Source organism: Canis lupus, chromosome 30 (assembly GCF_003254725.2).
Source record: "Canis lupus dingo isolate Sandy chromosome 30, ASM325472v2, whole genome shotgun sequence".
In the NCBI taxonomy this organism is placed as follows: domain Eukaryota; kingdom Metazoa; phylum Chordata; class Mammalia; order Carnivora; family Canidae; genus Canis; species Canis lupus.
This window is the reverse complement of record NC_064272.1, coordinates 7,544,474-7,568,410: the sequence shown is the minus strand read 5'-3', so window position 1 is coordinate 7,568,410 and position 23,937 is coordinate 7,544,474. Positions and strand designations below refer to the sequence as shown.

At 37.5% G+C, this 23,937-nt stretch overlaps 1 protein-coding gene across 2 annotated transcripts in view; it reads right to left on the bottom strand.

The window, feature by feature from the left end:
* Nucleotides 1–1,433: 1,433 nt before the first annotated feature.
* Nucleotides 1,434–23,937, bottom strand: part of BUB1B (BUB1 mitotic checkpoint serine/threonine kinase B) — a 47,903-nt gene continuing 25,399 nt past the window's right edge. The window contains exons 9-23 of one of the 2 annotated variants that reach the window (XM_025473222.3): nucleotides 22,432–22,661; nucleotides 20,304–20,416; nucleotides 18,595–18,710; nucleotides 17,207–17,256; nucleotides 16,028–16,088; nucleotides 15,801–15,906; nucleotides 13,825–14,099; nucleotides 11,680–11,813; nucleotides 11,247–11,387; nucleotides 10,562–10,659; nucleotides 8,511–8,660; nucleotides 6,951–7,093; nucleotides 4,820–4,991; nucleotides 3,823–3,929; nucleotides 1,434–1,983 (exon numbers count right to left, since the gene is read on the bottom strand). In XM_025473222.3, coding sequence (XP_025329007.1) covers nucleotides 1,752–1,983; nucleotides 3,823–3,929; nucleotides 4,820–4,991; nucleotides 6,951–7,093; nucleotides 8,511–8,660; nucleotides 10,562–10,659; nucleotides 11,247–11,387; nucleotides 11,680–11,813; nucleotides 13,825–14,099; nucleotides 15,801–15,906; nucleotides 16,028–16,088; nucleotides 17,207–17,256; nucleotides 18,595–18,710; nucleotides 20,304–20,416; nucleotides 22,432–22,661 — 2,128 coding nt within the window. In that variant the 3' untranslated portion in view covers nucleotides 1,434–1,751. Of the gene's footprint in view, nucleotides 1,984–3,822; nucleotides 3,930–4,819; nucleotides 4,992–6,950; nucleotides 7,094–8,510; nucleotides 8,661–10,561; nucleotides 10,660–11,246; nucleotides 11,391–11,679; nucleotides 11,814–13,824; nucleotides 14,100–15,800; nucleotides 15,907–16,027; nucleotides 16,089–17,206; nucleotides 17,257–18,594; nucleotides 18,711–20,303; nucleotides 20,417–22,431; nucleotides 22,662–23,937 lie in introns of both variants that reach the window. The other variant, XM_049104366.1, reaches the window with a different exon arrangement.

Genomic DNA, 23,937 nt, shown 5'->3' with positions numbered 1-23,937 from the left:
GAGGTGGCAAAACAGTTGCAAGTTCTCTAATAAAGGGACTTCCTCAGATACTTTTCCCTTCCCTCAGAGAGGACTTTCGGAGACAAAGCTTTGGTTTTTCAGCTTTGCTGCCAAGGTTCTTGAAGAAGTCACTAAATGGTAGTTAAGCCTATGTTAAGAAAGAATCTAAATTTACTGTCCATCCTAAGACTAATGATTTTATGTGTTAAAACAGAGGAAGGATTGAGAAATGAGGAGAGCAGAGAGAAAGAAGGGCTTAGTTACATAGAAGATACAGATATATAATTTTACATCATCAGTTCTATGAGAAGCAAACATGAAAATGTTTGAAAAGTTTTATTTTGGTTAAGAACAAAAATTCCTAAGTTGATTATCTTTCAGATTCAAGTTATATTTCAGTGCTTCAACTAACTATATATGCTTAAATATTTTTAGTTGAGATATACTTAGAATTTTCTGCTTTCCAGCAATCTTAGAGCAGTAACAGTGACAACTAAAGTAAAGAAAAAAAAAAAAAAAAAAAAAGGCACCAGCAAGGAGGCAAGCACAGTTGAGAATTCTGATATTTAGATATGAAATAGATCATCATTGCCTCCATCTTCCAGTTTTCTTCCCTATGCCCAAAGCCAGGTATAATTCATGTTTCTGTTTGGGGGTCCAATACTTCATCTAGATCTAGCCTCTCCCCAATTATTACATGCTTTTTTTTTTTTTTTTAATTTTTATTTATGATAGTCACACACACACACACACACAGAGAGAGAGGCAGAGACACAGGCAGAGGGAGAAGCAGGCTCCATGCACCGGGAGCCCGACGTGGGATTCGATCCCGGGTCTCCAGGATATGCCCTGGGCCAAAGGCAGGTGCCAAACCGCTGTGCCACCCAGGGATCCCTATTACATGCTTCTAAGTTATCTTTTTATTCTGGCCTCTAGCTCTTCAAATCTTCCAATCAACAAAATTTCCTTCCATTCCTTCATTAATGCTCACCTCACCAAGTCATTCTGTAGGTAACAGAATGGTGATTGTTCCATTTCTGAAAGGTTGCTAGACTCCATTCAAAACCTTTTTCTTCCTAACAGCCACGGTCCTAATCAAGAGACCTAGTAGCCATAGCACCACGAGATTATATAAATAGACCAAAAGGTTTGGTGGATAAAAAAAATGAAAACATTAAAATAGAATCAAAACAATGTTGCCACTTGAAATTTAAGAAAATTTGGCCTTGTAAAAATCATTTTATCTACTTTTAAATCCAGGCCACTTAAATGGAAGGTGAGGAATGGTTGGCTATTTTGACTTGTTATGATTCTATCATGGCAGTTCGATGCCTAGTAAATATATAATTCCACGGTAAAAAGCTCCTGTCTGTGAAATCAGGCCGTTTATTATCTTAGTTGACAAAAAGTACATGAGATGTTAGAAGCACAAATTTAACAAATACTATTTTATTACTTAAAAATACATAATGATCATAAGGGTACATGTCCAAAATTACAAAAGAAAAATGTACAGGAAAAAGTGGAGATAAATGTATTAAAAGACAACAAGGTACCCATTCATATAGAGTCCACTGAGAATAAAACAGTTCTTGTTAGTTAGATAAGGCACAGTGCTATGTAGAAAATGCCAGTTACCTAGAAATATTCCTTTAGTAAAAAGTAGAAATGTATTGGTACTGTATCTAAACATGTCCTGAATTAAATTATAGCATACACAGGTCCAGTGCTCCACAATACAACCATCAGTTTTAGGTAGGAATCTGTGAGAGATCTGTTTGCCCTTCCTGCTGGAAGAGCAAAGCCCCAGGACTGATTAACTTCCCTACCTTCCATAAGGCTTTGTTCAGGTGATTTTGGAATGTGGTGTCAAACACCCCACTCATTGCTGTTCCAAGTTCCCTCAGAACAGACACTGTGGACTCATCACTGGCATTCAGAATCCGCACAAAGAGTTTATTCCACAATTCACCATCTTTTAGCCTAAAAATATATAAAACCATTTCCATCAAAATTAAACATAAAAAAGAATTCTGTATTTAAATTGGAGATACATTTATGCACTAAATGATTTAAGGTAATACCTAGAACTCTAAGGTTAAAGTTCATTCAAGTAGTGCTTTCAAAGCCAGGGTAGAACAACAACAACAAAAAAAAAAAAAAAAAAAAAAAAAAAAGAGAAAGAGAGAGAGAGACACCTCTGGAGTGGGGAAAGCCATTAATACAATGCATGGAAAGAGACAATCTCTGATCTGAATCTATAAATTTCCGCTGTGTGCTAAGATGCAGCACTGCTCTACAAAAAGAAGAAAAGCGAATTTTCTTCCCCTCCTCTAACTTTCCTAATGTCTAGGTCATTAGAGTGCAGTTATTTTCCTCCTGTCCAGAGTTTTATCATCTTCATAATACTCCAAGGATCCTAAGCTTGACTGAAGTAACTACTGCTTAAGTCTACAATGTTTAACTTTAAAAATTTTTTTTTAACCAGAGAAGCTTCTATTATTAAGGCAGGGTTGTTAGGGAACCCCAGTGACCTTACCTGTTTCTGTTTGGGTTAGACCCACCTAGGACCATAACCACCTGGAGATACCTGAATTTATCCTATAGGTCTTACATTATATTTCAAGCGTATTTCTTATTTTTTAAAAAAATTTTATTTATCTATTCATGAGAGATACAGAGAGAGAGAGAGAGGCAGAAACACAGGCAGAGGGAGAAGCAGGTTCCATGCAGGGAGCCCGATGCAGAACTTGATCCCGGGACTCTGGAATCATGACCTGAGCCGAAGGCATATGCTTGACCACTGAGCCGCCCAGGCGTCCCTAAAGCCTATTTTTAAAGTATGTTTTAGAGAAAAATAAGACTGGCCAAACTCTGAATTAAATAAAGAAAAAATATAATTCATTTGTTGGAAGTAGGGGGAATAGAGAAAGGGTGTTAAATTCTCAACAGTGGTTTTTTTTTCTTCAAGCCAAAGAATATACTGGTAAGTGATAGAGTGGTAAGCTTATTCTAGCTATGATAAGCTAAAGTGGCACATGGGATATTTAATAAGTTTTATGAGTAGGCTTGAGGGAATTCTAAGGTTCTGAGACCAAGCAGCCTTATTAAGACAGCATTTACTTCTCCAAGGAGATTCAGTTCTCTGCTTTGGTTCTATCCATTCATTAAATAAATAGCCTAAAATTAGTATATAATTTTGAAATTTTAATTTTATTCAAGAGATGCTTATTAACTTTGATAACAATAGCTATTAAAAAGAGGTATAAGACTACTATCAATTGGGATCCCTGGGTGGCTCAGTGGTTTAGTGCCTGCCTTTGGCCCAGGGCATGGTCCTAGAGTCCCAGGATCGAGTCCCATGTCAGGCTCCCTGCATGGAGCCTGCTTCTCCCTCTGCCTGTGTCTCTGCCTCTCTCTCTCTCATGAATAAATAAATAAAATATTAAAAAGAAGACTACTATCAATTGATTATAAAATTATTTGTACAAATGGTCCTATTAAAACAAAAAAACAAAAAAAAACCCAAATGGTCCTATTAACACTTCTAGAATGAGAGGCTTCCATACTATAGTTACAGTCACTATGACACATCTAGGTACAGAATGTTGTCCTGGAGTCTGAGTAGTTTAATTCTTATTTTTAATTAGCAATTCCTTTGTTCTGCACTAGCTGCTCCATTGATGCTCTGATGAAAAGCATTGAAATCAATGGAATCATGGCATCTGGACTAAGAAAACTAAGGCTGCCCAAGTAGAGGGCACTCAAGAGAAAAAGAAAATTATCTGGACAGGCAAAGACCCTGGAATCACCAATACTTACTCAGAAAGATTTTGGCTAAGTCTCCAGAGGGACCCATCCCAGAAGACCTGTAGATGTTCCTTGAACAACAGTAAATGTGCTAAATCTGCTATACCAAACAGATCTACCTGAAATCACAAAAAGCACCATCAGCTAAAATAAACCTCTGTTACTATCATGGCAATTTATTTATGTAGAAAGTTGAAAGTTATTAGATTATCTAAGTTTATTTTAACATACATTTTAATAGACTGTTCCCTACCCTTACATAAAAGGAGAAGCTCCCTAAAGCAGTGATCAATAGAACTAACTCTCAGAAGTATCCTTAAGAACAAAAGAACGTAAAAGGAGAAGCTCCCTAAAGAAGTGATCAATAAAACTAACTCTCAGAAGTACCCTTAAGAACCTAAAAGATTAGGTTCACATCACCTAAAGATGTGAACAAAATTATCCTGAAGAACAAAATATCTGACCTGTCAAATTCAAATTTGTAGACCTACTGAATGTACATGGACTCTACCTGTGATCTACATGGTCCACATGGCCAGTTCAAGTTCATGCTACATATTCAATCAGCAAATGCCAAATGTCCAGAGATGAGTCAGAAGGGATTTTGTATCTAATGCTACCATATAAAGCACTTTACACTTGTAATATCTTTTATATACATTATTTCATTTAATCCTCACAAATCTGATATACACAGAGCAGATTGTTATCCTTATTTTGCAAAGATTACAGAAAATTACTTATAAAAGACCACACAGATTAGTGACAGAAATGGCCCTGACACTTAGGTTACTGAGTTAGCCACGTGTCCACACGTGTATGTGTATAGTCTTCAATGTTGTGACAGAAAAATGGTAGTACATTTTGCTTGACTTGGTGATATTTGAAAACTAGGTCATCTATTCCAGGGGAGACAATTATCAGTAAATACCAGCTTTCGAGGCTTATCCATATGAGAGAGAGATTAAGAAACCCTCTCCATATTTGCTCATGCTGGTTTTACACTTACCTGGTAGGGAGAAGAACAGTTGGCCAGGATCTTTTGTCCTTCCAGGATTTGTACAGTCCGAAAGCCGCTGAGGATAAAAACATCTAGCTGCGCCCTAAGGTCGACACTGTAGGAAAAGTCCACTATCTTCAAAGCTTGATCGTTCTTATTATAATCATAGAGATCGTAGATTCTAAGCCCAGGTTTAAGAGAAAGAGATAATAAAAATAGGCCATGAAAGAAGCTGCAGAGCCGCTCTTTAAAAAAAAAAAAAAGAAAGAAAGAAAAAACAACAAAAAAAGACTGCAGGTGTGTCTTAGCTATGCCAACAGCTCCCTCCAGTGGTCAGCTATGAAAATGCTCCTGTAAGAGCAGTGGCAGTGTCCACCTAAGTGGGGAATGTTGAGATTAGTCTAGTGACACAATCTAAACCATTATGTATAGCCACCACAGAACATTTATCATATTATATTTTTTATAGAAAATAAGTACTGGAAGTAGAGTCTAAGCCTAGACACATTAACACAGTAGCAATGATTTACACACTGATGAGAATTATGGAAGAAATTTAAGCTTTTACAGTCATAGCCTTTCCTGTTCACTACGATAGATTAGGCTTTCCAAGTGTCATTCAGATTCCTCTTTCTCAGAGTTTAACTGAAACAACATACGCTTGTTTTTGAGAAAGCTGCCACCTATACTGTACACTATTCTGTTTTTATTAAACTAACACCATATTATCTCTTACTCTTAGTTATAATTCCAACTGTTATTTACTAACCTCCCCAAAACAAACAAAAGAAAACCTAGTAATACTAATTCACTATTAATTATATTTTCCGGGATCCCTGGGTGGCGCAGCGGTTTGGCGCCTGCCTTTGGCCCAGGGCGCGATCCTGGAGACCCGGGATCGAGTCCCACGTCGGGCTCTCGGTGCATGGAACCTGCCTATCCCTCTGCCTGTGTCTCTGCCTCTCTCTCTCTCTCTCTCTGTGACTATCATAAATAAAAAAAAATTATATTTTCCTTGGGTTTATCTATTCCATATGATAAAGCTACTCTCCAAAGAGATATATAATGGAGGGCAGGTGATGTAATGAGCACTGGGTATTATATAAGATCAGTGAATCACTGACCTCACCTCTGAAATAAATAATACAATGTTAACTAACTGAATTTAAATTGAAAAACAAAAAACAAAAAAAAAAGAACAGCGCAGGTGGCTCAGCAGTTTAGTGCCGACTTCAGCCCAGGGCGTGATCCGGGAGACCCAAGATCGAGTCCCATGTCAGGCTCCCTGCATGAAGCCTGCTTCTCCCTCTGCCTATGTCTGCCTCTCTCTCTCTCTCTCTGTGTCTATCATGAATAAATAAATACATAAATCTTTTAAAAAATTAAAAAAATAATAAAAACAAACATATAACTTTATGTGAGAAAAGAATGAATTATTTTTGTTTTCCTTTTGTCTCTGCTTTCCTCAGTTCCCTCAAATCCTTGATTAGTATCAGTGATAGATGCCATGATTTTAAATATAGGTTTTGACTAATCCCATCACATACAGCACAGAATGATATATTTTCTTTAAAATTTACAATTGCTCCCATTTTTCCTTAGCACAAAATATAACATTTGTGGCCATCATAAAACTATGTATTTCCTGCTCCTGTGTTCACCCCTTGAATCTGACAGCTAAACTGAGTTTAATTTGAACACTAAGCCACTTTCCTTGGCATAGTGTGCATTTGCTCTCTGGTTTAGCCACTTCTCTCAGCAGTTACTTCAATTTGGCCTGACTTCAGTTTTTAAACTGAGTAGTGCCTCCATATTGCTAGAACCTCACTAAATCTGCACTAGCCCCACTCAAAGAAAGACTACACATTCTACTTCACATTCCTCCAAATATTCATATTTTATATCTCTTCTTGCCAGGAATCATCACAATACTCAGAGTGGTTAGTTTTTTTTCTATTTCCTCAACGTATTTTTTAAAATTCTTTTAAACTATTCCCCTTGATTACTGACTTTTATATAGCAAATACTTTAACATACAGTGTTCCTCAATATGATATTTAACAAGAGGCAAAAGGAAATGGAAACTATTCATATTTTAAGAGAAAGTTGACAGAATTATAAGAGAATGAAAAGGACCAACCCGTTTCTAAGAATCAGACTCCTTGGACTCAAGTCACCATGGACTATTTCTGCTCTGTGTAATTTCTCCACTATTGTCAAAAGGTTATAAATAACCAACACTATTATTTCATGGGTAATAAGTTCACCGTGTTGAAGAAGATCCTGGAAACAAAAGGACAGAAAATTCACTATTTCTTAAGTTGGGGTGACTGTACTTACACTCAGTACCTTGCCATCTGCTGCTTTGTACTCCTCGTTGTTCTCTACCAGGATGTGGGCTCTTTCATAGGTTGGGTCTTTGTCCCATTTCTAACAACATTGCTCTCCTATAAGACTATAAGGATTTAATGAAATAATGGATGAAGAACTTCAAGGATTAGCTAGGCCCATAATAGGTGCTCTATAAATGGCAGTTTCAAAATACCCTCATTCCAACCATTTTAGAGATTTTTTTTTTCATTTTAGAGATTTTATATTACCATCAAAATATGCAACAAACCTTTTCTAAAAAAAATATTTAAATTCAATTTGCCAATATATAGTGTAACACCTAGCACTCATCTCATCAAGTGCCCTCCTTAGTGCCTGTCACCCAGTTACCCCATCCCCCACCCACCTCCCTCAACAAAACTTTTTTTTTTTTTAATTTTTTTTTTCATTTATTTATGATAGTCACACAGAGAGAGAGAGAGAGAGAGAGAGGCAGAGACATAGGCAGAGGGAGAAGCAGGCTCCATGCACCGGGAGCCTGACGTGGGATTCGATCCCGGGTCTCCAGGATCGTGCCCTGGGCCAAAGGCAGGCGCTAAACCGCTGCGCCACCCAGGGATCCCAACAAAACTTTCTTAAGAACATTCCAGGGGTTCTTGGGTAGCTCAGTCAGTTGAGCGACCAACTCTTGGCTTTGGCTGGGGTCATGATCTCAGGGTCTTAGGATCAAGCCCTGAGTTGGACTCTGTGCTCAGCATGGAGTCTGTTCTACTTCCTCCCCCTCTGCTCCTCCCTCTCCTTGGTGTGCTCTCTCTGAAATAGACAAATCTTAAAAAAATAAAAAAGTAAAGAAAAATTATACGACACACTAAAAGGCAAAAAACATAATTTGGAAGACATAGAGCAAGTATCAAAACCAAACATAGAAAGAATATTGGAATTATCACACCAGGAATTTAAAATAAGAGTGGCCATGAGCTGATAATGATCATAGTTAAATGAGCAGGTCATTGGATAATTCTGGTTTTTGTCTATGTTTGAAATTGACATAATAGGGGTGCCCAGCTGGCTCAGTCAGTAGAGTGTGTGACTCTTGGTCTCAGGGTCATGAGTTTGAGCCCCATATCGTGTGTAGAGATTATGTAAATAAATAAATCTTTAAAAAAAAAGAAAAGACAATTGACATAATAAGTTAAAAGTTTTTGATCAAAACAACTTGGGAAAGGAAAATGATCAATGTTTTTAGTTTATAGTTTAATTGGTCTATTTCTAGAAGATTAACAGGAATTTTGCACTAACTTCCTTTGCCAAATGGAGCACAAATCTCTACTTAAGGACTTTAAATGATATGCCTTCATATTATTCAAACCTGAAGCGTGAAGCAGTTTATATATTGGTGCCAAACAATACAACCATCTTGGTATTGGTAACAGCTGCACAAATGATCATATTCCTCCTTTAAACGTTCCTTTAACTTGAAGTTGATATAAAAGTCCCATGGGACAGGTTCAGATGATACCTGTAAGAAATTTTAAAAAATAAGAGCTATTAGAATCTCTGGTTATGGTTGATAGATTAAAAACATTCCCTCTAGCCTTTGTGATACCCCAACAGAAATAATAGTAAAGGAATGTTTTAAAAGTCATAATTCTCTAATAAAAAACACAGCAGCAACAAATTCCAGAAGCTGAAAAGAGGACAGTAAGAGTTAACAATCCACTTAGACTCGAGGAAAGCTGATTCTAGCAGTGGAGAAAGCTGAGAGCAACCAAATTTATGCTACAGGATCATCTCCCCACAGTATAAAACTGATGGCACCAAATACCTAGAGAAGTAAGGGTAGAGATAGAGCGAACACAGGTGTGGTTGAACTCTATTAATGAGGAAGTTAAACACACATTCCCCTGCTACTCCTAAAGCCCAGCCTAATAACTGCCTCTCCTGTAAACCAAAAGTTTACCCCTAGAGAGCATAACACAGGAGAGCTCTGGGCTAGAGGTCACTAGACACTGTTAAGAGGGCAGGGGGAATTAAATGCTAAGATGTACCTGTCAGCCCACACACTCTCCAGACTAATTTTCCCATTCAGCTTTCAGAAGCTAGTAGCCAGGATTACAAGCTCCAGGCAGGATATTAGAAGTTTTCTCTGAAGGATCTGATTAGGTCAAAGAAAAAGACCTCAAGGATTGAAGCATTTTATTGAATGGCCAAGCAAGATCTTCTTACAGTGAGGCCCAACAGCTGTCAAGGTCCTATATACACAGAGCTTTCAATTAGCTTTCAGAGTCCCACACTTAAATATGAATAGAGTGTCAAAGACTTGAAGAAAACAGTTCAAAACAGACAAAAGGAAACAGATATGCAAGGAGAAAAATATTTAAAACATCATAAATATACTCAGAGAAATAAAGAACATTTCATCTTTGAAATGAAGAGCAAAATGTCATAAAGAAGAAAATTCTGAGGCAGCCCAGATGGCTCAGCGGTTTAGCACCGCCTTCGGCCCAGGGCGTGATCCTAGAGACCCGGGATAGAGTCCCACGTCAGGCTCCCTGCATGGAGCCTGCTTCTCCTTCTGCCTTGTGTCTCTGCCTCTCTTTCTCTCGCTGTGTGTGTCTCTCATGAATAAATAAATAAAATCTTAAAAAAAAAAAATTCTAAGGAAGAAAAGTTTTGAATCTAGAATTCTAATATCCAGCCAAACTACCAATCAAGTAAAGATGAGGGATAAAAAATTTTCTGACATGAAAGTTTTCAAATTTATGTTCCATGCATCCTTTTCTCAGGAGATTTAAACCAAAAAAGAAATAAAAATGGGGCAGCCCGGGTGGCTCAGTTGTTTAGTGCCACCTTCAGCCCAGGGCGTGATCCTGGGATCGAGTCCCGCGTCGGGCTCCAGCATGGAGCGTGCTTCTCCCTCTGCCTGTGTCTCTGTCTCTCTCTCTGTCTCTTATGAATAAATAAATAAATAAAATCTTAAAAAAAAAAAAAGAAAAAGAAATAAAAATGGGAGCCAATATTACAGGGCATCCAATATAAAAAAGAGGTAATGTGATTCTCTAGGATAATGGTGAATGTTAATGTCAAAGTCATACTGTGTGTGTGTGTCAATGTCAAGCCCAGAATATAATTTGTCCAGATTGGAGCAGGCCAGAAAATTTCAGGATATTTCCTCAAAAAAGACAGAATGGATAGAATATTTAGTTTGGAAAAAAGAGGAGATTTACACAACTGCCTCTCATTTTTGATATCTGATCCTGGCACATATGCTGAGTGATTTTTTTTATGTCTTACCGACTTTTCCATCAGGAAACTTATGGACTATTCATAGGATTTGGCAGTACCACGGGCCATGGTTACGGCTTCAACCCACATTATTTTTTTTACAAGGTAATTGAAATGACAAAGAATCAGTCCCACCTTTATTATGGTTAACTCTGCAGAGTTTCTTGGTGTCACCCAGAATAACTTGTAATCTTCACATATTAGGTATTGTTTAATGCAATAATCTTCATTACCTGTAAAGAAGGTTTGATTCGACTTAAAAATCACTGAGTATGAAAAAATAAATAAATAAATATAAATAAATAAAATAAAAATCACTGAGTATGTATAGCACCTTAGCTTTTACTTCCCGGTTTAAGGGCTAATAGTACTTTATATTTGCCAATCAGCAGCCAGTTACAATACTTTTCAAAATCATTTGTTAAAAGTTAAAGAGGGGAAGACAGAATCCATATTGTTACTGGGACATGAACTTACTGTGTCAATCTCTGTAATGCTGTTTCTTTTTTTTTTTTTTTTATAATGCTGTTTCTTTCTTCCTTTTCTTATACTGAGAATATACTTTTCTTCCTTTTTTTTATACTGAGTTTGTTTTTTGTTTTAATTAAGTAAACTCTACTCCTAATGTGGGGTTCAAACTTACAACCCTGAGATCAAGAGTCACATGCTCTACTGACTGAGCCAGCCAGGTGACCCTATAATGCTGTTTCTTATAATCTAAAAATATTTACTGTGCTCAAGAATTAAGCTCAAGTACAAATAATCACTTAACTTGTATTCTGTCCTATAAAAAAACACCGTGTGTTCAATTGATACTTACTCAATTCAATTTCCTTTTCTATTTCCAAATTAGGCATTGGTTTATCTTCTATAAAAAACTCTGCAGAGGCCCTCAGCTCCAAGAGAGAGTTTAGTAGTTGTCTGCGATACTGTGGACACCAAGGTGACTGAGTAGGGTTGTCTGCTGAGGGGGAAAAGGTTGAAAAACAAAACCCATTACCCACAAACCCTAATATGGGTGTTATAAAAGGGAGAAGAAAAAACACAGTATTTGCACAATCAACAGAGCTAACCTAACACCACTCATCTAACTCAGGTCTTTATGTGTTCACTTAATACTGATTCATTCTAGAAATTTCACAATTTATGGCAACTTTTCTACAGAGAAAAACATATAGCTCAGTTTGCTGAGATAAGTAAGTGTTCACTAGACATGGTAGAGGTTTGCTTACAAGTGGTATGCAGGAAGTTACCTGAAGTTTCATTAGTAAGCTCCAGTTTTTCAGGAATTTGAAGACATTTGATGGAGGAAGAACTTGTAACTGAGGCAGAAGACCCAGAGAACCCTGAGGAGTGTGTGGCTTCACGGCTGTCTTCAATAATTGGGCTGAAAGAACCACAAATGAGTCAGTCCTCATAGGGAGAATAGATATGACCTTACCTTTGTTATTTTATTTAATATTCATTAGTCTAATTTTCAAAGTCCATTATTTTCCTGAAATACAGATTCATAATCAGAATTTAGATGACTTTATCCACCCTGGTTGATAAGCAATGCTCAGCATTAGATTTTCTAAATTATGCTTTATTTATCTAATCTACAGCAAATGCCTAATCTACGTCTATTCTAAACTACTGAGAAACACTAAGATACTTGTTTCTTGTTTATCTCTTCTATAGACTTTTTTTTATTAAGAAAAGGTTGGGACGCCTGGATGGCTCAGTTGGTTAAGCATCTGCCTTCTGCTCGGGTCATGATCCTGGGGTTCAGGGACCAAACCCTGCATCGGGCTCCCTGCCCAGCAGGGAGTCTGCTTCTCCCTCTCCCTGCCGCTCCCCCTGCTTATGCTCTCTTGCTCTGTCAAATGGATGGATAAAATCTTAAAAACAAATTTTTTTCAAAAATAAAGGGAAACCCAAATCACTCAAGGTGAATACATGCTAGCAAAGGTGATAGAAAGTTTGTTGGACAACAATTTGAAAATGTAGTTTTAAAAGCACAAATTGGCAAATTAAAGAATATTACTAAAACCAAAATTGTTTGTTTAAATTAGCTAACTTTTAAATATAGATAGATCAGGGCACCTGGGTAGCTCAGTGGTTAAGCGTCTGCCTTTGGCTCAGGTCATGATCCCGGAGTCTTGGGATCAAGTTCCATATCGGGCTCCCTGCAGGGAGTCTGCTTCTCCCTCTGCCTGTGTCTCTGCCTCTCTGTGTCTCTCATGAATAAATAAGTCATAAATAAATAAATAAATAAATAAATAAATAAATAAATAAGATAGATAGATCATAAGGCTTAGTCTTTGACTCTCTATGCCATTCCTCCATACCATTTTTTTTCTTTTTTTCTTTTTAAATTCATGAGAGACACACAGAGAGACGCAGACACAGGCAGAGGGAGAAGCAGGCTCCCTGTGGGGAGCCCAATGTGGGACTTGATCCCCAGACTAGGATCACAACCTGAGCCAAAGGCAGACGCTCAACCACTGAGCCACCCAGGCATCCCCCTTCATACCATTCTTTTTTTTTTTTTTTAATTTTTTAAAAAATTTTTATTTATTTATGATAGTCACAGAGAGAGAGAGAGAGAGGCAGAGACATAGCAGAGGGAGAAGCAGGCTCCATGCACCGGGAGCCCGACGTGGGATTTGATCCTGGGTCTCCAGAATCGCGCCCTGGGCCAAAGGCAGGCGCCAAACCGCTGTGCCACCCAGGGATCCCTATACCATTCTTTATTCATTTCCACCTCTCCATTAAAAGATACTTTAAAAAAAAATATTTATTTATTTATTTATTTATTTATTTATTTATTTATTTATTTGAGAGAGAGAGAGAGAGACAGCAAGAACAGGAAGAGGGGCAGAGGGAGAGAGAGAATCTCAGGTAGACTCTACACTAAGCACAGAGCCCAACGCAGGGCTTAATCTCACAACCCTGAGATCATGACCTGAGCCGCAATCAAGAGTCCGATGCTTAACCAACTGAGCCACCCAGGTGCCCCTAAAAGATACTTTTTAAAAAGTACATTTCCAGTTGCCTATCTAAAGTTAGTGTCAAGCTATTCTCCCATTATTTAGAACTTAATATTAAAGGAAAAACAAAATGCTTCCTGTCTCTCCATTAGGTAGGTATACTTTGCCAAGTTTTCTCAAAGACATCAGAATCCTCCTGGGGCTTTCAGTCTCAGAACCATCAAAATTTACTTATTCTAACCCTCATATTCAAATCAATTACCAAAGCCCACCACCACTTTATCAGGGGGAGTCCTACTGTCATGTAAAGCACTTAACACAGTATCTGGCAGTTAGTGAGAGCTTGATAAATGATCACTCTAACTGACAAGCACGCACAGAATACGAGATCACTCAATCTGGTTTATGCAACCTACAATCAATCACCTGAGTTTCTTGATGCTGAGAGCTGGATTGTAGATGGTGCCATAAGCAGTCTGCTGGTCCTCAGAGATCTTCACATCTAGATCCTCCTCCTGCAGCAGTCTCTCAGGATCAGAAGGGAGATCCTTCAAGGACATTATCTCATGAAAAGGAGTGGATACAAAACGAGCTGCTCTAGCGAAGTCACAGGTGTCTTCTGGGTTAGGACATATAGTTACATTCCTGAAACCTGTGATAATAGCATCCTCACTCAAGGGCTCAATTCCTGTAAATTCATCCTGAAATAAAAACCCCATAAAGTTTAGCTGAAATATTTCAGTGAGCACATGGAGGGACTATCTTTTTTACTTAGAGAGACAGACATCAGATAAGTGATTTTCAACACAGCGTATTAGAATCTCTAGAAAAGATAATATAAAAAAGCACATGGTAAAATCTGGGGAAAAAGTTTTGGTTTTTTTTTAAGCTTTTATTTATTTATTCATGAGAAACACAGAGAGAAAGAGGCAGAGACAGAGGCAGAGGGAGAAGCAGGCTCCATGCAGGGAGCCCGATGTGGGACTTGATCCCAGGACTGCAGATCACGCTCTGGGTGGAAGGCAGACGCCCAACCACTGAGCCACCCAGGCGTCCCGGAAAAAGGTTTTATATCAAGAAAACAGCAGACTGTATGTTATAAAAAAACAAAACACTGTGAGGATTCTCCACACAAAGGAAAAATACTGGACAATGTTTTTTCCCCCATCCAATTTCATCTAAGAGTTAGTGGAATAATACTATTTTTCTTCTGGCTTTAGCCTAGAAAAATGATCTGATAATCTGCTATCCTCCTAGCTTTTAAGTCTTCTTCTATGCCAAATGTTGAATTTTTATTTTATTTCTTAAAGATAATTCATGGTCACAGTAGAAAATATGGAATACAAAGTATAAAGTTAAAAAAAAAGGAAAATATTTAAAATATTCCTTTGCCTTTCAAAGATTGATTGATTTAGAGTGAGTGAGTGAGTGAGTGCTGGAGCAGGGGAAGTGCAGAGGGAGAGGGAAAATCTCAAGCAGACTCCCCAATGGGTGTGGAGCCTGACACAGGGCTGGACCCCAGGACCCTGAGATCATGACCTCAGCCGAAACTAAGAGTCAGATGCTTAAAAATAAGCCACCCAGGTGGCCCCCTTTGTCATTCAAAGTAATACATGTACATGGTTTAAAAAGTCAACTAGTTGAAAAGGCTATATTGTGAAAAAGTCTCCCTCCCATACTTGACCCCCTCTCTACTCCAATTACTACTCCCCAGAGGCAACTGTTGTTACCATACACATATTACCTGGTAGGTTATATACACTTAAGTGCATACACTTGAAAAGGGTTTTAGAGCCATCTGGCTGGCTCAGTTGGTGGAGCACATGACTCTTGGTCTTGGGGTCTTGAGTTCAAGCTCCATGTTGGGTATGGAGCCTACTTAATAAGTTAATACATAAATACATAAATAAATAAGGTTTTATAACAAATGAAATTATAGCATATTTGCTAGTATATTTTAGCTATTATAAATAATGTTGCTATGAACATTCATGTACAATTTTTTAAATTTAAACATGTTTTTAATTATCTTGGATATATACCTTGGAGATAATTGCTAGGTCAGAGATAAATGGTAACTCAATGTTGAACATTTTGAGGAACTACCAAGCTGTTTTCCAAAGTGGCTGCACAATTTTATATTCCTACCAGCATTGTATGAGGGTCCTCATTTCTCTACATTCTCATTTCTCTACATTCTCATCACTTGTTATTTTCTTTGATTATAGCTATCACCAGTGTACGTGACGTAGTATCTTTCCATGCTCTGACTAATGACATTAAGCATCTTTTCAAGTGTTTAAATTTTAAGCTAGTGATTTTAGTTTAACCCTAACTTTGTGAGAATTGAATGAAACAATTCACTAGTCTGCTTATATTAACTTAGGAATACTGTTTCTTACACAAACATCTGGAGATACATCCTCATTGGAGTTGATGCTTTCTGAAGTTTTGAGAATTGCAAAGGGTCTTCGTTGGGCTAAAACCTGTGGGGGAGCTGCAGGAGGACTGCAAAAAAAACATATCCCATTTAACAATTTATTTTTCTGTTCACATAGATAATAGTAACCCTTAACGCATCCTCATTTACAGTAATAGAAGACTTTTGTATCAAAACAAAACTTCAAACCTGGTATTTTCTTTTTCTGAAAGAAGAAATTCATCAAAAATGTAGAAAGGCACACTGGGACCTATAAAAAAAGAAAACAGATTTATGCTTTTAAGAGTAAATGCCTATTCTTTAAGATATCATCATTTAGTATTTTGTACTGTTTGGAAGCAGAAAGGTAACCTGTTTTTTATAATGAACAATTTCAAAGATATAAAAGTAGAGATCATTTAATATCAGTTATCTAAACATGGATGATTGCGTTTCATCTTTATTCCCCACCACTATCACTACTTTCAAACCCAACCCAACTTCAAATTATTTTAAAGCAAATCTAAGACACATCATTTCATTTGTAAATATTTCAGTATGTATTTATAAAAGAGGATCTTTCAAAAAAGCATAATCTTCAAAACATAACCATACCTATAAGGATTAATAATTTCTGAATATCATATATCAATTACAAGATTCACCTTTTACCAAAATTATTTAGCAAGTTTGAATTGGGAATACAGATTCATATACTGTGACTGGTTGAAATACCTCCTAAACCATTTAGATTCTATAGGGTTTGTTGTTTTAGTTTTCTATTGAAGAAACTGGGTTGTTTGCCCCATAATGCTGGAATTTTTGCCAATTACATCCTCCTGTGTTGTTTAACTTGTTCCTCCAGGCTTTGTACTTTCTATAAATTGGTGGTTAGAGTTAGAAGTTTAATCAGATTCTATTTAATTTATTTTAAACTATTAATAGGTAGATATTCATGTTTTTAGCACTTTTAACTTATTTTTAAGTGAAGAGAGAATAAATTTGAGTATATATAGATTTAGTTTTAAACATTTTTTTCTAAAAAACATTTTTTTAGCTACTGGATACTAGTAATAGGTTTAGCTCGGTATACACCACTAAGGTGGTAGATAATATTTGGTAGTTAATATAAATTTAAATTTTCATTTAAATTAAACATTTTAAAGCACTGAGGAATCTTACAAAAACAAAAAACACTCTTTTAAATGTCTCTCCTATCTCAAATCATATGCTTATAACTGAATTCCATGATTCAAAGACACAGTATTATCTTAGTTCTCCTTTGTCTTCTTGTAACTACCTTTACATTAATTAAGAAAAATATTTATCACATATTATATAATGTGTTTGTTTGGTAAGTTTTTCATGACATTGCCAAATACAGCTCACCTTTAGAATGAGGTTGTTCTTGCCAAATGTTTTCTGCAAGTGAAGTCTCCCTAGAAAGAAACTTATTTTAAAATATGTCCTAAGTACCCACAAAAAGAATTATTTCTTAAAAGTCCAAGATGTTTTTTCATTAAATATAATCTTCACTCTAAGATAAAGAAAATACTCAGGGATGCCTGGGTGGCTCAGCGGTTTGGCGTCTGCCTTCAGCCCAGGGCATGATCCTGGAGTCCTGGGATCAAGTCCCGCATTGGGCTGCCTGCATGGAGCCCGCTTCTCCCTCTGCCTGTGTCTCTGCCTCTCTCTCTGTGTCTCTCATGAATAAATAAAATCTTAAATCTTTAAATCTTAAAGAAGAAAATACTCTATCTAGTACAGGGGTGCCTGAGTAGCTCAGTTGGTTAAGTGTCTGCTTTGGCTCAGGTCATGATCTCAGGGTCCTGGGATCAAGCCCTGAATCTAGAGCCTGTTTCTCCCTCTCCCCACTGCTTGTGCTCCCTCTTGCTATCTCATAAATAAGTAAGTAAATCAATCAATAAATAAAATCTTTAACAAAAAAAAGAAAATATTCTAGTACTGTTGATCCAAATTCTTTAATAGAATTTCAGTCATTAAAATTGTTATAGAAGTATACTTGATAATAGATGTTATAATATTAACAGTATAAGCAGATTACAAGATGGTAAACTCTCATTTTTATCAAATAAGACAAAAAATAGAACACATAAGGATATACTTATGTTAATAGCAATAATCTCTAGGTTGTAGACATGGGTGATTTTCTCTTTAAAAAATTATATTTGGGATCCCTGGGTGGCTCAGTGGTTTGGTGCCTGCCTTTGGCCCAGGACATGATCCTGAAGTCCCAGGATTGAGTCCCACATCGGGCTCCCTGCATGGAGCCTGCTTCTCCCTCTGCCTGTGTCTCTGCCTGTGACTCTGCCTCTCTCTCTCTCTCTCTCTCTGTTTCTCATGAATAAATAAATGAAATATTTTTAAAAAATAAAAATAAATAATAAAAAATTATGTTTGAGGGATGCCTGGGTGGCTCAGTCAGTTAAGCATCCAACCAACTCTTGATCTCAGCTCAGGTCTTGATCTCAGGGTCATGAGTTCAAGCCCTGTGTTGGCACCATGCTGGGTGTGGAGCCTACTTAAAAAAAAATTTTTTTTTAAATTTAAAAATTATATTTGATTGTTTCTATAAGAAACATGTATTTTTTTAAACAGAAAAAAGTCTTCCCTCATCAGCATCAGAACTTGTGTTGTGACAGAGACTTGCAAACATTATGTCTTGATATTAATAAAAGACTTCAAATCACTAGAGTCAAAGGTTGGTTCTAAATGCCCTTCTATAAGCATCATCTCTTTTACCACTGTGGTCCTACCTGGCACAAGAGTTTACTGGAAAAACAGAACCGGATAGGGCCATTCCTGGTATTTCCTGAGACTCCGAGGCAATTTGTAGTTCAGCTGTCTCCTTTGTAGGCATCTTCTCTTCTTGCTATTTGCATTAAATAAACAAAATCGATGTGTCTCTTAAATCTAGAAAATTCTATTTTCAAGCTTTAGTTTTAAAATTACATTTATCATACTCTTCCCCTAGATACTCACTAATCACATAAAACCATATAAAATATCTATTCAATAATTTACATTACTAGTTTCTGTTGTATTCAATGGAGCAGTGCCAAGCATATACCAATTTCTTTGGGTAACCCCATTTCAATGGAACATGACTAGAATAAAAAGCTGAAATCCAGAAGTTACAAAACAATAGCTTAGAGCCTAACTAAGAAGTCAATAAATTACATCACTTCTAGTGACACAAGTTCCAATTGAGGTTGTGGGACCCAGGAAATTTAACAAAAATCCCCTACCCCTGGACAAGCAAGAGCAGGACTGACTCCATTTTGTGCTGCACCCGCCTTGTGCTGATCTGCTTATTGCTTAGGGCGCTGCCCCGCCCTAGTCAAGCCTCAGGGCACACCCTAATCGGAAATCGGCTCAGTAATAGGTCAGTTCAAAAGGATACTTTAGAGTAAAATGTAATTCAATAGGCCACCTGCGTGTGGACCGACATGACTGTGCAACTTTCTGCATATCCCAGTGGCCACTGGTCCCTATAAAGCTGCTACCCCTCTTAGTTTCAGGGTCCAAGTCCCTGCTCCGCTGTGTCGCGTATGCTTGGACCCAAGTTCGAGCTTGTAAATAAACCCTCGTGTGTTTGCATCGGTGTAGGCTCCTTGGTGGTTTCTCAGATTCGCAATCTTGGGCACAACAAGGTCCCCTGTTAAGTTACTTTCCTGTTGGACTTTGTTGCTAATAGCTATGAAACTACCAGAAATCTGAATGGGGTTTTGGAGGACTTTTATCCTCTATGCTTTTATATTGTTTAAATTTGTTTCAGTAAGTGTAGTTTCCTGCATTAAAAAAAGAGAAATAGGGGCTCGTGGCTGGTGCAGTTGGTTAAACGTCTGACTCTTGGTTTCAGCTCAGGTCATGGTCTCAGGGTTGTGAGATTGAGCCCTATATGGGCTCTGTGCTCAGTGAGGAGTCTGTTTCTCTTCTCCTTCACCCTCTGCCCCTCTCCCTGCTTGTGCATGCTCTCCCTAAAATAAATAAATACATATTTTTAAAAAAGGAGACGGGCGCCTAGGTGGCATGTGCTCAGGGCGTGATCCTGGGGTCCTGGGATCGAGTCCCACATCGGGCTCCCTGCAGGGAGCCTGCTTCTCCCTCTGCCCGTGTCTCTGCTTCTCTTTGTGTCTCTCATGAATAAATAAAATCTCTCTTTAAAAATATTTTTCTTTTAATTTTAAATTAAATTTAAATTTAATTTTTAAATTAAAAAAATTTAAAAAGGGGATCCCTGGGTGGCGCAGCGGTTTGGTGCCTGCCTTTGGCCCAGGGCGCGATCCTGGAGACCCGGGATCGAATCCCACGTAGGGCTCCCGGTGCACGGAGCTTGCTTCTCCCTCTGCCTGTGTCTCTGCCTCTCTCTCTCTCTCTCTCTCTCTCTCTCTCTATCATAAATAAATAAAAAAATTTTTTTAAAAATTTAATAAAAAAAAAATTTAAAAAGGAGAGAAATTACCTTATCACCCATTCTTTCTCGCTGAGTAGTCTGAATTTCTTTTAGCTTCTTCTCCATCTCTTCAATCTGTTTCTGCATTTCTGCTCTCTTCTCTGCACTGGTCAGTAGCTCAGCTAGAAATGGTAAGGTTGGCTGATGCATTTCATTACTCCTAATAGCAATTTATTCTGTCAAAAACTGTCTTTGCAGCCCATGGCCTCAACAAACATGCTAATATTACAGATGAGAATAATATAAACGAAGCAAAGTCCTCTGCTTGAGCTCTAGGTCTCTATTCTTTTATTTATTTAGTCAATAAGAACCAGAATATCTATGATGTGCTATAAACAATTCAAAGCATTTACGTTTCAGTGGTGCATAATACAAAGTCCTTGGTCATGTGACACTAACATTCAATTTGGGACACACACATACACACACACACAAATTAATAAGAAAATCAGGGCAGCCCCGGTGGCCCAGTGGTTTAGTGCCACCTTTAGTCCAGGGCATGATCCTGGAGACCTGGGATCGAGTCCCACGTCAGGGTCCCTGCATGGAGCCTGCTCCTCCCTCTGCCTGTGTCTCTGCCTCTTTCTCTTTCTGGGTCTCTCATGAATAAATAAATAAAATCTTAAAAAAAAAAAAAAAAGAAAAGAAAATCACTGTTAAAAATTAAATAACATAAAATAGGTGATATAAGAAGGTGTGACTGAGTAGGATGGAGGTCAGGAGCTACTAAAGACCAGTAAGCAGGGAAGATCATTTTAAGAGAGTGAGGTTCATAAAGTTGTAACCTGAATGACAAGAAGCCAGTCATATAAAGATCTGGGGAAATAGGACACGTGGGTGGCTCAGCGGTAGAGCATCTGCCTTCGGCTCAGGGCGTGTTCCTGGAATCCCGGGATTGAGTCCCACATTGGGCTTCCTGCAGGGAGCCTGCTTCTCCCTCTGCCTAAGTCTCTGCCTCTCTGTGTCTTTAAATAAATAAATAAACAAACAAACAAACAAACAAACAAATAAATAAATAAATAAAATCTTAAAAAAAAAAAAAAAGATCTGGGGAAAGATTCTAGGCCAAAGTTGGTGCAAAGGCCTTAATGCAGGAATAAGATCACTGTGTTAAAGGATTCCAGAGAAGGCTAGCATGATTATAGAATAGTAAGAGGGAGAAAAGTAAAAGATGAGGTTGGAGAAGTAGGCAGGAGCCAAGTCATGTATGGATAAGAGTTTGTACTGCATGGTAAGACAATGAGAAAACATTGAAGAATTTTAAGTAAAGTAATGATAGGACTTGGACTTTTTATAAAGATCATCTGCTATTAGTAAAATGGACTGATAAGGCCAGACTTAAAGCAGAAAGTCTAACTGTAGTAGTCTACCTAAAAGATGGTGGTTTGGATTAATAATAAGAATGGTGATAAATGAAAGATTTGGGAATTTTTTTGGTAGTACAGTTGATAGGCTTATTCATTAGATGTAGGGGAATGGTACAGAAAGAGAGATCATAGATGATTTCATCGTTTTTTTTTTTTTTGGCTTAAACCAACTGGGTGCATGGTGTTCCCTTTTACTGAAATGGGGAGGCCTGTGGTGTGTGTATGTGTTAGGGTGTGGCTTTTGGCAGAAATCAGTGAATCTGTTATGGCTATGTTGAGTTTAAAACATCTATTGGAATAGCCAATAGATACAGGTAACTGAATATTAGCCTGGAGTTCAGGTGAAATGTCAGAAATAGAGATACAAATTTGAGAGTTCTCAGCTTGTAAACAGTATTTAATCCATTACCTACTGATAGTTGTAGAAAGAAAAGATAATTGGAATATTCCAGGACTCTATCCTGGGCCTCAGGAAGAGGTCTTTGATGAAAATAGCATTGAAGGAGACTGAGAGGGAATACACACCAAGGAAAAAGCCAAGAGAAGCATTTCACAAACAAGTATTTCATCAATGGTGTCAAATGAAGCCAAGAGGTCAAAAAAGATCCAGACTGATAAATGGCCACTAGATTTGGCAAAAAGGAGGTTTCTGGTGACCATGATCAGAGCTGCTTCACTGAAATTGAGGGAATGCTTGAGAAGATAATGGGTAGTGATGAAGATTACAATTCCCAAGAAATTTTGCTATGAACTAGATCAATACACATTACCTTCCCTTCGCGCTTTTAATTTCTTCCGGAAAACTTCAGCCCGGATCTCTTCAAAGGAGAACTCCCCCACTCCTGCATAAATCTTCTCCTTACAATACATCATCTTCTCTTTCTTCTCCTGAGACTCTTGCTGATGGCTCTGAACTCTTTGCAGGAGATCTCCTTCTTCCTTTCCAGGCTTTCTAGTGCTTAGAATATGGTTTATACTAGGTTCAATTTTACATGGTGTCCTAAAGAAGCAAAATAACTATTATTCATTATACGGGTCAAATGAATTATTTCTTACATGTTTTGACAGAACACAGGGACAATGTCACTATTAAGACTATGTATAATTAAAAAAAAAGACTATGTATAATTTATTTCAAAAAAAAAAAGATTGAGAAAAGAGGCTAAAAAATAATTTACATGGATTATCAATAATTATGTTCTGAGTACTACTCAGTTATGATGAGGAAGGAAATTAGCCATAAGTTAGGGTCATCAGATAGCTTATATTCCTTATAGGTGAAATAAATCTGAATATCATGTTAATCAAACCTAGTATATGAAAATTAACCTATGTAATATAGCCCATTTTCTACTATTTATCACTAAAAACAATTAGAGTGAGGAGGTGATGATGTAAAGTTCAAGGTTCTCAGCTGAGGGGAAAGAGTGAGAGTGATAATACAGGTTCGAAAAGAGTGAAGCATGAAGTACTTCAACCAAAATAAGGCAGATATTCTCAATCCTGGCTATGGACAGAATCACTTATGTATCTTTTCTATTTTTTTTTTTTAATTTTACTTATTTATTTGGCAGAGAGAGAGAGAGAGAGAGAGAGAGAGCACAAGCATGAGGAGCAGCAGAGGGAGGAGTATTGGGTTTCCTGCTGAGCAGGGAGGCTTGACCCCAGGACTCTGGGATCGTGACCTGAGCCAAAGGCAGATGCTTAACCAATTGAGCCACCCAGGAGCCCCTATCTTGTATTTTCTTATGTGCCTTTTTACAACTCAAGATATCTGGTCCCAGGGCACCTGGTTTATTCAGTTAAGCATCTGATTCTTGATTTCAGCTCAGGTCATGATCTCAGGATCCTGAGATGGAGACCCACATCTGGCTCCACACTCAGTGTGGAGTCTGTTTGAGATTCTCTCTCTCTCTCTCTCTCTCACTCTCTCCCTCTGCCTCGCTGCCTACTCATATTCTCTCTAAACAAATAAAAAAAATTAAAAAAAATTAAAAAAATAGAAAAACAAATATATAAAATCTTAAAAAAAAAAAAGACATTTGGTCACTACCCCAGATCCACTAAATCGGAACCTTTAATGATAGGGTTCAAGCATCTACATACTTAAAAGGCTTCTTCAACTTGATCAGCCAGATAAAGGATATCTACAAAAATGCCACACAAACATTATACTTAATGATGAAAGGCTGAATGTTTCTCTCCTAAGATCAGGAACAAGATAAGAATGTCCATTCTTGCCACTTCTATTCAAAACTGTACTGGAATTTCCAGCC